The 16,594-nt window shown below is 45.9% G+C and overlaps 1 protein-coding gene across 2 annotated transcripts in view; it reads right to left on the bottom strand.

Moving 5' to 3' along the window:
• The window catches only part of LOC129859005 (pleckstrin homology-like domain family B member 2), a 67,150-nt gene that overhangs the window by 8,489 nt on the left and 42,067 nt on the right, over window positions 1–16,594 (bottom strand). For both annotated transcript variants that reach the window (XM_055928297.1, XM_055928298.1), the window contains 7 exons: window positions 9,600–9,959; window positions 6,133–6,306; window positions 5,886–5,924; window positions 5,553–5,690; window positions 814–993; window positions 622–732; window positions 262–351 (listed from right to left, as the gene is read on the bottom strand). In XM_055928297.1, the coding sequence (XP_055784272.1) occupies window positions 262–351; window positions 622–732; window positions 814–993; window positions 5,553–5,690; window positions 5,886–5,924; window positions 6,133–6,306; window positions 9,600–9,959 (1,092 nt within the window). The remainder of the gene's footprint in view (window positions 1–261; window positions 352–621; window positions 733–813; window positions 994–5,552; window positions 5,691–5,885; window positions 5,925–6,132; window positions 6,307–9,599; window positions 9,960–16,594) is intronic.

Genomic DNA, 16,594 nt, shown 5'->3' with positions numbered 1-16,594 from the left:
TGGAGGGGAGGACGTGGTACCTTAGCGCTCTTTATGGCAAGAGAGGAAAGGAGGGATGAGAGGACCAGCAGGTCAGCAGGAAGGATAAGAGAAGAAAGAGAGGAAGGGGCGTGGTCACGGGACTGGTCGCTAGAAGACCGTCACACGTCAGCCAGCAACGACGTATCCTAGGGGACAGGAGAAGGAGGAAAGAGAGGAGACTGAGGCGAGGGGGACAATCGGCGGGAATGGAGACGGTTGCTAGGCAACAGTCAAACATACCTCCTTGAGACTGATAGTACTGAGAGGGAAGTGCCGCCCTCCTGTGAGGTCAGCATACTTCCTCTCCAGAGAGGCATGGTTCTCTTTCTCCTGAGGGAGAGAGAGAGAGAGAGAGAGACAGAGAGAGACAGAGCGAGAGAGAGACAGAGACAGAAAGAGAGACAGAGAGAGAGAGCGAGCGAGAGAGCGAGAGAGACAGAGAGAGAGAGAGAGAGAGAGACAGAGAGAGAGAGAGCGAGAGTGAGAGAGAGCAAGTGAGAAAGAGAGAGATAGCGCAAGTGAGAGAGAGACTTTAAAATGCAAGTAGGACTGAAATCAAACACACACAAACGTACACATACACAAACCATGCGTTCATACCCTCTGCAGCATCATCTGCAGGTTGGTCCTCTCCTTCAGAAAGCTATCCTTCTCTCGCTGAGCCTGCTGGGTAATCAGGTCCGCCTGCTTCTTCAGGGTCACCAGCCTCTCCTGGGAACACACACAGTTTAACACACACACACACACAAAGTTCAACACACACATACATACTCTAACACAAACACACCGTACCTTGCGTGTGACGGTGCTGAGTTGATAGTCAGTGATCTCTCTGACAAGGTGTTGTGTGCTTGTCTCCTTCTCCTCATCATGACGCCTCTCTTTCTCCTCATCATGACGCCTCTCTCTCTCCATCTGCTGGTCCTCCAGGTCCTTAAAACGCTTCGTCTCAGCCTCCAGCACCTCAGAGTCCTGACACACACACACACACATTTTGTCAGATTGTGTTGTAACATCTTGGCTGTTCCTGTGTGTACACTGTTTACTCCCTATTTTGTGCATGAGGGAGAGAGCATTCAGTCACACATACAACCAAATCAAGGCATGCTCTCACCAAACACGCTTTAAACCATGTTTCCTCATCCTGTCAAAAAACAGCTACTACCCATCAGCAGGCAGAGAGTCTGTGGAGCTGAAGGACATGATGTGACCCATCCTGTAACTGACTGACAGGAGAAGAGGAGGAAATGGAGGAGGAAGAGGGAGACAAGTAGAGGTAATCCTGTAGGCAAATGAGAGGAGGAGGACCTAGAGGAGAAGCAGGGGTGAACAGGTAGGGGCAGGTGTGTGTGTGTGTGTGTGTGTGTGTGTGTGTGTGTGTGTGTGTGTGTGTGTGTGTGTGTGTGTGTGTGTGTGTGTGTGTGTGTGTGTGTGTGTGTGTGTGTGTGTGTGTGTGTGTGTGTGTGTGTGTGTGTGTGTGTGTGTGTGTGTGCGTGCGTGCGTTTGTGTGTGTGTCACCGGAAGTTGTTAATTTTAGCAGGAAGAGTGTGTGTACTGACCCAGCTCACACCCACCCTGAGACAGCTGCTCTAGCCTAGTCCTCTCAGTCTGTAGACACCCATCCTGAGACAGCTGCTCTAGCCTAGTCCTCAGTCTGCAAAGACACCCACCTTGAGACAGCTGCTCTAGCCTAGTCCTCTCAGTCTGCAGAGACACCCACCCTGAGACAGCTGCTCTAGCCTAGTCCTCTCAGTCTGCAGAGACACCTACCCTGAGACAGCTGCTCTAGCTTAGTCCTCTCAGTCTGCAAAGACACCCACCCTGAGACAGCTGCTCTAGCCTAGTCCTCAGTCTGCAAAGACACCCACCTTGATACAGCTGCTCTAGCCTAGTCCTCTCAGTCTGCAGAGACACCCATCATGAGACAGCTGCTCTAGCCTAGTCCTCTCAGTCTGCAGAGACACCCACCCTGAGACAGCTGCTCTAGCTTAGTCCTCTCAGTCTGCAGAGACACCTACCCTGAGACAGCTGCTCTAGCCTAGTCCTCTCAGTCTGCAGAGACACCTACCCTGAGACAGCTGCTCTAGCCTAGTCCTCTCAGTCTGCAGAGACACCCACCCTGAGACAGCTGCTCTAGCCTAGTCCTCAGTCTGCAGACACCCACCCTGAGACAGCTGCTCTAGCCTAGTCCTCTCAGTCTGCAGAGACACCCACCCTGAGACAGCTGCTCTAGCCTAGTCCTCAGTCTGCAGAGACACCCACCCTGAGACAGCTGCTCTAGCCTAGTCCTCTGTCTGCAGACACCCACCCTGAGACAGCTGCTCTAGCCTAGTCCTCAGTCTGCAGACACCCACCCTGAGACAGCTGCTCTAGCCTAGTCCTCTCAGTCTGCAGAGACACACACCTGGCATACTCATAAGCACACACACACACACACACACACACACACACAGTGGAGGACACACAGTGGAACACACACAGTGGAACACACACAGTGGAGGACACACAGTGGAGGACACACACAACCACGGATGAACGACAAGCATGTGCATACGCCTAGGTACAAACACACAGGACAGAGAGGGAGAGAGCAGGATATAGCGTTGATGGGAGAAGGGAAGCAGAGTTAATATAGTGTTACAGTGATCTGGAGAGCTGGATGGAGGGATGGACTAGAGGGCAGGGAAGACCGGGAGGACTGATACAATGGTTGGTTGGGGGTGATGAGAGTTATTATGAGAGGGAAAGAGGTTTTCAGCACAGCAGAAACAGGCTATCTGACCAGACACAGCAGAAACAGGCTATCTGACCAGACACAGCAGAAACAGGCTATCTGACCAGACACAGCAGAAACAGGCTAGCTGACCAGACACAGCAGAAACAGGCTATCTGACCAGACACAGCAGAAACAGGCTATCTGACCAGACACAGCAGAAACAGGCTATCTGACCAGACACAGCAGAAACAGGCTATCTGACCAGACACAGCAGAAACAGGCTATCTGACCAGACACAGCAGAAACAGGCTAGCTGACCAGACACAGCAGAAACAGGCTAGCTGACCAGACACAGCAGAAACAGGCTAGCTGACCAGACACAGCAGAAACAGGCTAGCTGACCAGACACAGCAGAAACAGGCTATCTGACCAGACACAGCATAAACAGGCTATCTGACCAGACACAGCAGAAACAGGCTAGCTGACCAGACACAGCAGAAACAGGCTATCTGACCAGACACAGCATAAACAGGCTATCTGACCAGACACAGCAGAAACAGGCTATCTGACCAGACACAGCATAAACAGGCTATCTGACCAGACACAGCATAAACAGGCTATCTGACCAGACACAGCATAAACAGGCTATCTGCTCTTCTTCTCATCAGACCTGCAAACACCAAATCTTATTAAGTCTTATTCTCCCTCCGTCTCCTCTTATTCTCCCTCCGTCTCCTCTTATTCTCCCTCCGTCTCCTCTTATTCTCCCTCCGTCTCATTGGGCGTGTAGTTAAATTCTCATATCTGCCAGCTGTAGGGTTAATGGAAGTCTCCGGAACAGGCCTGAACACACCCCAGAGAGGGTGCGAACACACACACTTTCTACCGTCCATCCAACCCCACCTCATTCTCTTGTCATTGATCCTTTAGTCCAACCTCACTTTAACACACCCCCACACCCCTGTGTATGTGTGTGTGATAAGACAGGGCAGTGAACGCTACTTATTTTTATTTATTTAACTAGGCAAGTCAGTTAAGAACAAATTGTTAATTACAATGACGGCCTACCAAAAGGAAAAAGGCCTCCTGCAGGGACGGGGGCTGGGATTTAAAAGAATTATAATTCAAAATAAATGACGTATAAATATAGTACAAAACACACATCACGACAAGAGAGAGACCTAAGACAACAACATAGCATGGCAGCAACACATGACAACACAGCATGGTAGCAACACAACATGACAACAACATGGTAGCAACACAACATGGTAGCAGCACAAAACATGGTACAAACATTATTGGGCACAGACAACAGCACAAAGGGCAAGAAGGTAGAGACAACAATACATCACACAAAGCAGCCACAACTGTCAGTGTCCATGATTGAGTAAATAAAACTGTTCAGTTTGAGTGTTTGTTGCAGCTCGTTCCAGTCGCTTGCTGCAGCGAACTGAAAAGAGGAGCGACCCAGGGATGTGTGTGCTTTGGGGACCTTTAACAGAATGTGACTGGCAGACCGGGTGTTGTATGTGGAGGATGAGGGCTGCAGTAGGTATCTCAGATAGGGGGGAGTGAGGCCTAAGAGGGTTTTATAAATAAGCATGAACCAGTGGGTCTTGTGACGGGTATACAGAGATGACCCGTTTACAGAGGAGTATAGAGTGCAGTGATGTGTCCTAAAATGAGCATTGGTGACAAATATGATGACCGAATGGTACAGAACATCTAGCCGCTCGAGAGCACCCTTACCTGCCGATCTATAATCTACGTGTCTGTAATCTAGCATGGGTAGGATGGTCATCTGAATCAGGGTTAGATTGGCAGCTAGGGTGAAAGAGGAGCGATTACAACGGAGGAAACCAAGTCTAGATTTAACTTTAGCCTGCAGCCTTGATATGTGCTGAGAGAAGGACAGTGTACCGTCTAGCCATACTCCCAAGTATTTGTATGAGGTGACTACCTCAAGCTCTAAACCCTCAGAGGTAGTAATCACACCTGTGGGGAGAGGGGCATTCTTCTTACCAAACCACATGACCCTGTTGTGAATTACCAGCTGTATATTTGGACCGGAGACAGCATGACAGGGATTTACACATACCAAGTCATCTAGTCACATGCCAATCAATGTACTGTATGTATGTGTTCAGCTTGATATGTAATGTGAGCCACATAATATCATGCACACAGTGGTGTAAAAAATACTTTAAAGTACTACCTAAGTAGTAGTTTGGGGTTATCTGTACTTTACTAAAATAATGTACTTTTTACTCCCTACATTTTTCCTGACACCCAAAGGACAATGATCTAATTCACACATAAGAGAACATCCCTGGTCATCCCTACTGCCTCTGATCTGACGGATTCACTAAACACATGCTTCGTTTGTAAATGATGTCTGAGTGTTGGAGCTTGCTGGATATCTGTACATTTCAAAAAACTAGAAAATGGTGCCGTCTGGTAATGAATTTAAAATTATTTATAATTTTACGTTTGATACTTAAGTATATTTTAGCAATTACACTTACTTTTGATACTTAAGTATATCTAAAACCAAATAATTTTAGAGTTTTACTCAAGTAGTATTTTACTGGGTGACTTTCACTTTTACTTTTCTATTAAGGCATCTTTACTTTTACTCAAGAATGACAATTGAGTACTTTTCCACGACTGCCTGCACACAGTGCTTATGACACCACAAACTCCATGTAACAGCACGTACACACCTACCCATATTGTCACTCTCTCTCTCCCTCCCTTATGTTCAGTTGCCCCTAGTGAACCCAGTTGACTCAGTGTTACAACAGACACACACCTGAGTCTTCTGATCCGGTGCCTGTTGTTCCATGACGGCCATCTTGGTGTCGAGTGTCTCCACAGCATCTCTCTCCTGCTGCAGAGCTGTTAGCTCCGCCTCCTGCTCAGCCTGCACCAGGGCACCCTCCACCTCCACCTGGATGGAGAGAGAGGGAGTGAGTGTGTACATCTCTACCTGGATGGAGAGAGAGGGAGTGAGTCTGTCTATCTCTACCTGGATGGAGAGAGAGGGAGTGAGTCTGTCTATCTCTACCTGGATGGAGAGAGAGGGAGTGAGTCTGTCTATCTCTACCTGGATGGAGAGAGAGGGAGTGAGTCTGTCTATCTCTACCTGGATGGAGAGAGAGGGAGTGAGTGTGTCCATCTCTACCTGGATGGAGAGAGAGGGAGTGAGTCTGTCTATCTCCACCTGGATGGAGAGGCAGTAAGTATGTCTCTCTCACCTCTTTCTACCCAACTTTTTCTCTACATCTCCCTCCCTCCCTCCCCATATATCTCTGCCCCCCCCTCCCTCCCTCCCTCCCTCCCTCCCTCCCTCCCTCCATATCTCTGTCCCTCCCTCCCCCATCCCTCCTTACTTCTCTGAGTGATTCATCCATCTGGTTATCCAGTTCTTTGATCTTCTGTTCCAGCTTGTCCATGTTGTTGAGCACCTGGATCCTCTCCTCCTCCACACGGGTCACTTCCTTCCTCCGCTGTCCCTCCTCCGCACGGGTCTCTTCCTTCCTCCGCTGTCCCTCCTCCGCCTGCGCCTAAAGATGACATCACACTCTCACAATGGAATCTATGTTATGTTCTTTATTCACTGATCCTGGAGAGATATTGGTGGTGCTGTTGTCTGTTCCCAGCCCAGAGCAAAGACATAGACATGTTAACGTGATATCTTCATTGGTTGGATTTAGCTGTCCACACACACACTCACATCTCCTTTGACCTGCTCTCACAGCTGCACAGAAACCCAACTTCAAATACAGTATCCAGCACCTCCAGGTTCTGACACGGTAAATAGAAGACCAATTCACTATAACAAACGACCCTGACCACTAAAGCTTGTTGTGAAGGTCTAAGAAGATAAGACATTTTTGCGAGTAGATAAAATATGTGGCTCCTAAATGGTAGAGTCAGATTCCAGAGGAGTTTCCACAACAGAACTAAGCAATGTAGAAGGAGGTGCTGAGACGTGGCCAGGGCCAGTGTGTGTTTTCCTCTGTAATACTTTATGGTGAGAGGGGATCTCTCTCTCTACCACTCTTATCTCTCTCTCCTTTAACTCGTATTAAGTCATGAGAAGCTACATGAAGCTTCGTAAAGGCTGTTATTAAGCTTGTGTAAGGACTACTTGACCTGAGGTCTTGCTAACAGGTTGCCAGGTGAACACTGCCTCCTGTCAATCATTTAACAAGGCTTAATTAAGCTTTACTCAGAGACAAAGGAAGGTCAGCAGTAGCACCTTATGTATATCTGTGTGTCAGAGAGAGACAGGGAGGTTGGCTGAAAGTGGAGAAAGAGAGAGAGAGACAGGGAGGTTGGCTGAAAGTGGAGAAAGAGAGAGAGAGAGGGAGGTTGGCTGAAAGTGGAGAAAGAGAGAGAGAGAGACAGGGAGGTTGGCTAAAAGAGGAGAAAGAGAGAGAGAGACAGGGAGGTTGGCTGAAAGTGGAGAAAGAGAGAGAGAGACAGGGAGGTTGGCTGAAAGTGGAGAAAGAGAGAGAGAGGGAGGTTGGCTGAAAGTGGAGAAAGAGAGAGAGAGGGAGGTTGGCTGAAAGTGGAGAAAGAGAGAGAGAGACAGGGAGGTTGGCTGAAAGTGGAGAAAGAGAGAGAGAGAGAGAGGGAGGTTGGCTGAAAGTGGAGAAAGAGAGAGAGGGAGGTTGGCTGAAAGTGGAGAAAGAGAGAGAGAGACAGGGAGGTTGGCTGAAAGTGGAGAAAGAGAGAGAGACAGGGAGGTAGGCTGAAAGTGGAGAAAGAGAGAGAGACAGGGAGGTTGGCTGAAAGTGGAGAAAGAGAGAGAGAGAGACAGGGAGGTTGGCTGAAAGAGGAGAAAGAGAGAGAGAGACAGGGAGGTTGGCTGAAAGTGGAGAAAGAGAGAGAGAGACAGGGAGGTTGGCTGAAAGTGGAGAAAGAGAGAGAGGGAGGTTGGCTGAAAGTGGAGAAAGAGAGAGTTAGAGGGAGGTTGGCTGAAAGCGGAGAAAGAGAGAGACAGGGAGGTTGGCTGAAAGTGGAGAAAGAGAGAGAGAGAGACAGGGAGGTTGGCTGAAAGTGGAGAAAGAGAGAGAGAGACAGGGAGGTTGGCTGAAAGTGGAGAAAGAGAGAGAGAGACAGGGAGGTTGGCTGAAAGTGGAGAAAGAGAGAGAGACAGGGAGTGTGGCTGAAAGTGGAGAAAGAGAGAGAGAGACAGGGAGGTTGGCTGAAAGTGGAGAAAGAGAGAGAGACAGGGAGGTAGGCTGAAAGTGGAGAAAGAGAGAGAGACAGGGAGGTTGGCTGAAAGTGGAGAAAGAGAGAGAGAGAGACAGGGAGGTTGGCTGAAAGAGGAGAAAGAGAGAGAGAGACAGGGAGGTTGGCTGAAAGTGGAGAAAGAGAGAGAGAGACAGGGAGGTTGGCTGAAAGTGGAGAAAGAGAGAGAGGGAGGTTGGCTGAAAGTGGAGAAAGAGAGAGAGGGAGGTTGGCTGAAAGTGGAGAAAGAGAGAGTTAGAGGGAGGTTGGCTGAAAGCGGAGAAAGAGAGAGACAGGGAGGTTGGCTGAAAGTGGAGAAAGAGAGAGAGAGAGACAGGGAGGTTGGCTGAAAGTGGAGAAAGAGAGAGAGAGACAGGGAGGTTGGCTGAAAGTGGAGAAAGAGAGAGAGAGACAGGGAGGTTGGCTGAAAGTGGAGAAAGAGAGAGAGACAGGGAGTGTGGCTGAAAGTGGAGAAAGAGAGAGAGAGACAGGGAGGTTGGCTGAAAGTGGAGAAAGAGAGAGAGAGAGACAGGGAGGTTGGCTGAAAGTGGAGAAAGAGAGAGAGGGAGGTTGGCTGAAAGTGGAGAAAGAAAGAGAGAGACAGGGAGGTTGGCTGAAAGTGGAGAAAGAGAGAGAGACAGGGAGGTAGGCTGAAAGTGGAGAAAGAGAGAGAGACAGGGAGGTTGGCTGAAAGTGGAGAAAGAGAGAGAGAGAGACAGGGAGGTTGGCTGAAAGAGGAGAAAGAGAGAGAGAGACAGGGAGGTTGGCTGAAAGTGGAGAAAGAGAGAGAGAGACAGGGAGGTTGGCTGAAAGTGGAGAAAGAGAGAGAGGGAGGTTGGCTGAAAGTGGAGAAAGAGAGAGTTAGAGGGAGGTTGGCTGAAAGTGGAGAAAGAGAGAGACAGGGAGGTTGGCTGAAAGTGGAGAAAGAGAGAGAGAGAGAGACAGGGAGTGTGGCTGAAAGTGGAGAAAGAGAGAGAGACAGGGAGGTTGGCTGAAAGGGGAGAAAGAGAGAGAGAGACAGGGAGGTTGGCTGAAAGGGGAGAAAGAGAGAGAGAGACAGGGAGGTTGGCTGAAAGGGGAGAAAGAGAGAGAGAGACAGGGAGGTTGGCTGAAAGTGGAGAAAGAAAGAGAGACAGGGAGGTTGGCTGAAAGTGGAGAAAGAGAGAGAGAGACAGGGAGGTTGGCTGAAAGTGGAGAAAGAGAGAGAGAGACAGGGAGGTTGGCTGAAAGTGGAGAAAGAGAGAGAGACAGGGAGGTTGGCTGAAAGGGGAGAAAGAGAGAGAGACAGGGAGGTTGGCTGAAAGTGTAGAAAGAGAGAGAGAGAGACAAGGAGGTTGGCTGAAGGTGTAGAAAGAGAGAGAGAGAGACAAGGAGGTTGGCTGAAAGTGTAGAAAGAGAGAGAGAGAGAGAGGGAGGTTGGCTGAAAGTGGAGAAAGAGAGAGAGAGACAGGGAGGTTGGCTGAAAGTGGAGAAAGAGAGAGAGACAGGGAGGTTGGCTGAAAGGGGAGAAAGAGAGAGAGAAACAGGGATGTTGGCTGAAAGTGTAGAAAGAGAGAGAGAGACAGGGAGGTTGGCTGAAAGATGAGAAAGAGAGAGTGTGAGAAAGTGAAGGTCTCACCTGATTGGTCCTCGGTAGATACTGGGTGGGCGAGGAGGCAGAGCTTCGTAGAGTGACGACGGGCGATTCCGCCCTGTTGTCACGGGGATCGCTGCTCCATCGCTGTCCGACCTGGCGCTCCTTGTCATTACCATAATAATTGTTTTCCGAGCCAGTACCATTTCTGTCAACGGTTAAGTCGAAGAAGACGGATACTGGCTCTTTGTCGTCAGAGACCTGGAGCTTCTCTAGTTCCCGGTTGATCTTTTGAAGGTCGGCTAGACCGGTACCTGGACTAGAACCAACACCCTTCTCCCTGTCCTGCTCCGATCGCCCCAGCTCTGAACACAAAGACAGGATGGTCTCCAGCCGTTGGAGTTCCTACAACACACAGAAACCCACACAAACATGTACACTACCGTTCACAAGACAGGGGTCACTTAGAAATGTCCTTTGTTTTGGAAGAAAAGCACAATTTTTGTCCATTAAAATAACATCAAATTGATCAGAAAGACAGTGTAGACATTGTTAATGTTGTAAATCACTATTATAGCGGATTTTTTATGGAATATCTACATAGGCGTACAGAGGCCTATTATCAGCAACTATCACTCCTGTGTTCCAATGGCACGTTGTGTTAGCTAATCCAAGTTTATCATTTTAAAAGGCTAATTGATCATTAGAAAACAGCTGAAAACTGTTGTTCTGATAAACGAAGCAATACAACTGGCTTAATTTAGACTAGTTAAGTATATGGAGCATCAGCATTTGTGGATTCGATTACAGGCTCAAACGGCAAGAAACAAAATAACTTTCTTCTGAAACTTGTCAGTCTATACTTGTTCTGAGAAATGAAAGCTATTCCATGCGTGAATTTGCCAAGAAACTGAAGATCTGGTACAACGCTGTGTCCTACTCCCTTCACAGAACAGCGCAAACTGTCTCTAACCAGAATAGAAAGAGGAGTGGGAGGCCCCGGTGTACAACTGAGCAAGAGGACAAGTACATTAGTGTTTAGTTTGAGAAACAGACGTCTCACAAGTCCTCAGCTGGCAGCTTCATTAAATAGTACCCGCAAAACACCAGTCTCAACGTCAACCGTGAAGAGGCGACTCTGGGAACACATGGCGCAGCAAGGACCTCTACATGACAGCCGCTCAATGCCCAGGATGTGGACAGAGCAACAGGCCCAACCCCCACTAATACACCCGCCCAAGTCCCATCCTGCGACCTAAGAGGTATGTAACAGATGCTCTGCTCACATCTACTGTAATGGTTCAGGCCTAAACCACACAAAAACAACACTAGACACTATGGAACACAAAGCTTTTACCATCTCATCCTGGAATATACAAGGTCTGAGGTCATGTGCCTTTCTCCTAGAGCAGGAATCCAGATTTCATCAAAGAAATTGGAAATAGACATTGTCATCCTACAAGAAATATAGTATAGAGGAGATGGACCCACTGGTTGTTCTCTAGGTTACAGAGAGCTGGTAGTCCCATCCACCAAACTACCAGGTATGAAAGAGTGGAGAAACTCAGGGGGTATGCTAATTTGTTATAGGGCAAACCTAACCCACTCTCTTAAATGAGTCAAAATAGGAACATTTTACATCTGGCTAGATTATCTCAACAGAGAAATTTCCTCATGTGTGCTACCTATATCCCCCCAATAGAATCCCCATACTTTAACGATGACAGCTTCTCCATCCTAGAGGGGGAGATCAACCATTTCCAGGCCCAGGACTTGTACTATAACAAAGAAAAAAATAGCAAAAACATATACAGTTGAAGTCGGAGTTTACATACACCTTAGCCAAATACATTTAAACTCAGTTTTTCACAATTCCTGACATTTAATCCTAGTAAAAATTCCCTGTCTTAGGTCAGTTAGGATCACCACTTTATTTTAAGAATGTGAAATGTCAGAATAATAGTAGAAATAATTTTTTATTTAAGCTTTTATTTCTTTCATCACATTCCCAGTAGGTCAGAAGTTTACATACACTCAATTAGTATTTGGTAGCATCGCTTTTAAATTGTATAACTTGGGTCAAACGTTTCAGGTAGCCTTCCACAAACTTCCCTCAATAAGTTGGGTGAATTTTGGCCCATTCCTCCTGACAGAGCTGGTGTAACTGAGTCAGGTTTGTAGGCCTCCTTGCTCGCACACACTTTTTCAGATCTGCCCACACATTTTCTATAGGATTGAGGTCAGGGCTTTGTGATGGCCACTCCAATACCTTGACGTTGTTGTCCTTAAGCCATTTTGCCACAACTTTGGAAGTATGCTTGGGGTCATTGTCCATTTGGAAGACCCATTTGCGACCAAGCTTTATCTTCCTGTCTGATGCCTTGAGATGTTGCTTCAATATATCTGCATAATTTTCTTTCCTCATGATGCCATCTATTTTGTGAAGTGCACCAGTCCCTCCTGCAGCAAAGCACACCCACAACATGATGCTGCCACCCCCGTGCTTCACGGTTGGGATGGTGTTCTTCGGCTTGCAAGCCTCTCCCTTTTCCCCCCAAACATAACTATGGTAATTATGGCCAAACAGTTCTATTTTTGTTTCATCAGACTAGAGGACATTTCTCCAAAAAGTATGATCTTTGTCCCCGTGTGCAGTTGCAAACCGTACTCTGGCTTTATTATGGCAGTTTTGGAGCAGTGGCTTCTTCCTTGCTGAGCAGCCTTTCAGGTTATGTCGATATAGGACTCGTTTTACTGTGGATATAGATACGTTTGGACACGTTTCCTCCAGCATCTTCACAAGGTCCTTTGCTGTTGTTCTGGGATTGATTTGCACTTTTCACACCAAAGTATGTTCATCTCTAGGAGACAGAACGCATTTCGTTCCTGAGCGGTATGACGGCTGCGTGGTACCATGGTGTTTATACTTGCGTACTATTGTTTGTACAGATGAACGTGATACCTTCGGGCATTTGGAAATTGCTCCCAAGGATGAACCAGACTTGTGGAGATCTACAATTTTTTTCCTGAGGTCTTGGCTGATTTCTTTCGATTTTTACAAGATGTCAAGCAAAGAGGCACTGAGTTTGAAGGTAGGCCTTGAAATACATCCACAGGTACACCTCCAATTGACTCAAATGATGTCAATTAGCCTATCAGAAGCTTCTAAATCCATGACGTCATTTTCTGGAATTTTCCAAGCTGTTTAAAGGCACAGTCAACTTCGTGTATGTAAACTTTTGACCCACTGGAATTGTGATACAGTGAATTATAAGTGAAATAATCTGTCTGTAAACAATTGCTGGAAAAATTACTTATGCCATGCACAAAGTAGATGTCCTAACCGACTTGAAGAAACTATAGTTTAACAAGAAATTTGTGGAGTGGTTGAAAATCGAGTTTTAATGACTCCAACCTAAGTGTATGTAAACTTCCGAATTCAACTGTACATGATCAAATACAAATCTTAGAATCAGATATTAAAAGACTACCAGAACCAACAGGATTCTCCAATTACTTTGAATGAACTACAGGACAAAATACAAACCCTCCAACCCAAAATGGCCTGTGGTGTTAATGATATCCTACATGAAATGATAAAATACACAGACAAAGTGGCTATACTTAAACTCTTAACATCATCCTCAGATCTGGCATCTTCCCCAATATTTGGAACCAAGGACTGATAACCCCAATCCACAAAAGTGGAGACAAATTTGACCCCAATAACTACGGTGGGATATGCGTCAACAGCAACCTTGGGAAAATCCTCTGCAATACCATTAACAGCAGACTTGTACATTACCTTAATGAAAACAATGTACTGAGCATATGTCAAATTGGCTTTTTACCAAATTACCGTACAACAGACCACAGATTCACCCTGCACACCCTAATTGACAAACAAAACAAAGGCAAAGTCTTCTCATGCTTTGTTGCCTTCAAAAAAGCTTTTGGACTCATTTTGGCATGAAAGTCTGCTATAGAAATTGATGGAAAGTGGTGTTGGGGGAAAAACATATGACATTATAAAATCTATGTACACAAACAACAAGTGCGGTTAAAATTAAAATAAAAACATGCACATTTCTTTCCACAGGCCCGTGGGGTGAGACAGGGATGCAGCTTAAGCCCCACCCTCTTCAACATATATATCAACGAATTGTCGAGGGCACTACGACAGTCTGCAGCACCTGGCCTCACCCTACTAGAATCTAAAGTCAAATGTCTACTGTTTGCTGATGATCTGGTGCTTCTGTTCTGGGCCCTGACAGTAAATCTCAGTAAGACAAAAATAATGGTGTTGCAAAAAAGATCCAGTTGCCAAGACCACAAATACAAATTCCATCTAGACACCGTTGCCCTAGAGCACACAAAAAACGATACATACCTCGGCCTAAACATCAGCGCCACAGGTAACAACCACAAATCTGTGAACGATCTGAGAGACAAGGCAAGAAGGGCCTTCTATGGCTTCAAAAGGAACATACCAATTAGAATCTGGCTAAAAATACTTGAATCAGTTATAGAACCTTCTGGGATCTGGCTAAAAATACTTGAATCAGTTATAGAACATTCTGGGGTCTGGGGTTTGCTCACCAACCAAGAATTTAAAAAAAAATGGGACAAACACCAAATTGAGACTCTGCATGCAGAATTCTGCAAAAATATCCTCAGTGTACAACATAAAACACCAAATAATGCATGCAGAGCAGAATTAGGCCGATACCGCTAATTATCAAAATCCAAAAAAGAGCCATTAAATTCTACAACCACCTAAAAGGAAGCAATTCCCAAACCTTCCATAACAAAACCATCAGCTACAGAGAAGTGAACCTGGAGAAGAGCCCCCTAAGCAAGCTGGTCCTGGGGCTCTGTTCACAAACAGACACAGAGCCCCTTGACAGCAACACAATTAGACCCAACCAAATAATGAAAAAAATATATATAATTACTTGACACATTGAAAATAATTATTAAAAAGAACAGAGAAAACTAGAATGGTATTTGGCCCTAAACAGAGAGTATACAGTGGCAGAATACCTGACCACTGTGACTGACCCAAAATTAAGGAAAGCTTTGACTATGTACAGACTCAGTGAGCTAGAGAAGATAGGCTATGCGCACACTGCCCACAAAATGAGTTGCACTTCCTAACCTCCTGCCAAATGTATGACCATGTTAGAGACACATATTGCCCTCAGATTACACAGACCCACAAAGATTTCGAAAACAAATCCAATTTTGATAAACTCCCATATCAAATTAAATCAAATTTGATTTGTCACATGCGCCAAATAAAACGGGTATTAGTAGACCTTAGTGAAATGCTTCCTTACAAGCCCTTAACCAACAATGCAGTTAAGAAAAGAATTACAAATAGTTAAAGAGCAGCAGTAAAATAACAATAGCGAGGCTATATACAGGGGGCACCGGTACAGAGTCAATGTGCGGAGGCACCGGTTAGTCGAGGTAATTTAACGAAAGTAGGCAGAGTTATTAAAGTGACTATGCATTGATAATAACAGAGAGTAGCAGCAGCGTAGAAGGGGGGGGGGGGGGGGGGGGGTGTGCAAATAGTCTGGGTAGACATTTGATTAGATGTTCAGGAGTCTGATGGCTTTGGGGTAGAAGCTGCTTAGAAGCCTCTTGGACCTAGACTTGGCGCTCCGGTACCGGTTGCTGTGTGGTAGCAGAGAGAACAGTCTATGACTAGGGTGGCTGGAGTCTTTGCCACCGCCTGGTATAGAGGTCCTGGACAGCAGGAAGCTTGGCCCCAGTGATGTACTGGGCCGTACGCACTACCCACTACCCTCTACTGGGTGAAATAACACCGTGTGCAATTACAGCAGAAATATTTATGACATGTATTGAAGATTTTCCAGTACCTATACTGTTTTCTTAGAAGTAGTAAGCAGAATCAATACAGGGTTAAACATTAGACAAGTGTAAACATAATGTAATCAGAAACCATGTGATTATGCAAAGCTGGATCAACACAAGCCTAGTCATGTTGGGTCATGCTTGGTCTTGTGAAGGCCTTTGGACAGGAGCATTGGTTAATCATTTATAGGCACCATAGGCTTGGACTTGTGAAGGTCAATGGACAGGCAAATTAGTTAATCAGTTATAGGCACCATTAGGCATACACCTGCATCAGGAGTGTGCATGTCTGTTTATTGTTGTGTAATTGCTATGGTCACGCCACCAATAGAATCTATGCCCTAATGTCTGTTTATTGTTGTGTAATTGCTATGGTCACGCCACCAATAGAATCTATGCCCTAATGTCTGTTTATTGTTGTGTAATTGCTATGGTCACGCCACCAATAGAATCTATGCCCTAATGTCTGTTTATTGTTGTGTAATTGCTATGGTCACGCCACCAATAGAATCTATGCCCTAATGTCTGTTTATTGTTGTGTAATTGCTATGGTCACGCCACCAATAGAATCTATGCCCTAATGTCTGTTTATTGTTGTGTAATTGCTATGGTCACGCCACCAATAGAATCTATGCCCTAATGTCTGTTTATTGTTGTGTAATTGCTATGGTCACGCCACCAATAGAATCTATGCCCTAATGTCTGTTTATTGTTGTGTAATTGCTATGGTCACGCCACCAATAGAATCTATGCCCTAATGTCTGTTTATTGTTGTGTAATTGCTATGGTCACGCCACCAATAGAATCTATGCCCTAATGTCTGTTTATTGTTGTGTAATTGCTATGGTCACGCCACCAATAGAATCTATGCCCTAATGTCTGTTTATTGTTGTGTAATTGCTATGGTCATGCCACCAATAGAATCTATGCCCTAATGTCTGTGCCAATAAGAAAGTGTAAACAAGTCAGAAGACTGAAAGAGAATGTTTAAAGGCTAAAGGGTATTAATCATTTACAAAAAGTGGAGTGACTATGTATGTTATGTAACGGTAAAACTGTATAAAAGGAGAGTGCTGAGACTGGAAAGATCAGTTGGTCCATGGGCCGGCTTGGCTTTGTTACTTTGTAATAAAGTCTATTTGAATTCACAACTTCCG

The sequence above is a fragment of the Salvelinus fontinalis genome, chromosome 7 (assembly GCF_029448725.1).
Source record: "Salvelinus fontinalis isolate EN_2023a chromosome 7, ASM2944872v1, whole genome shotgun sequence".
Lineage (NCBI taxonomy): Eukaryota > Metazoa > Chordata > Actinopteri > Salmoniformes > Salmonidae > Salvelinus > Salvelinus fontinalis.
This window is presented reverse-complemented; position numbering and strand designations above follow the sequence as displayed.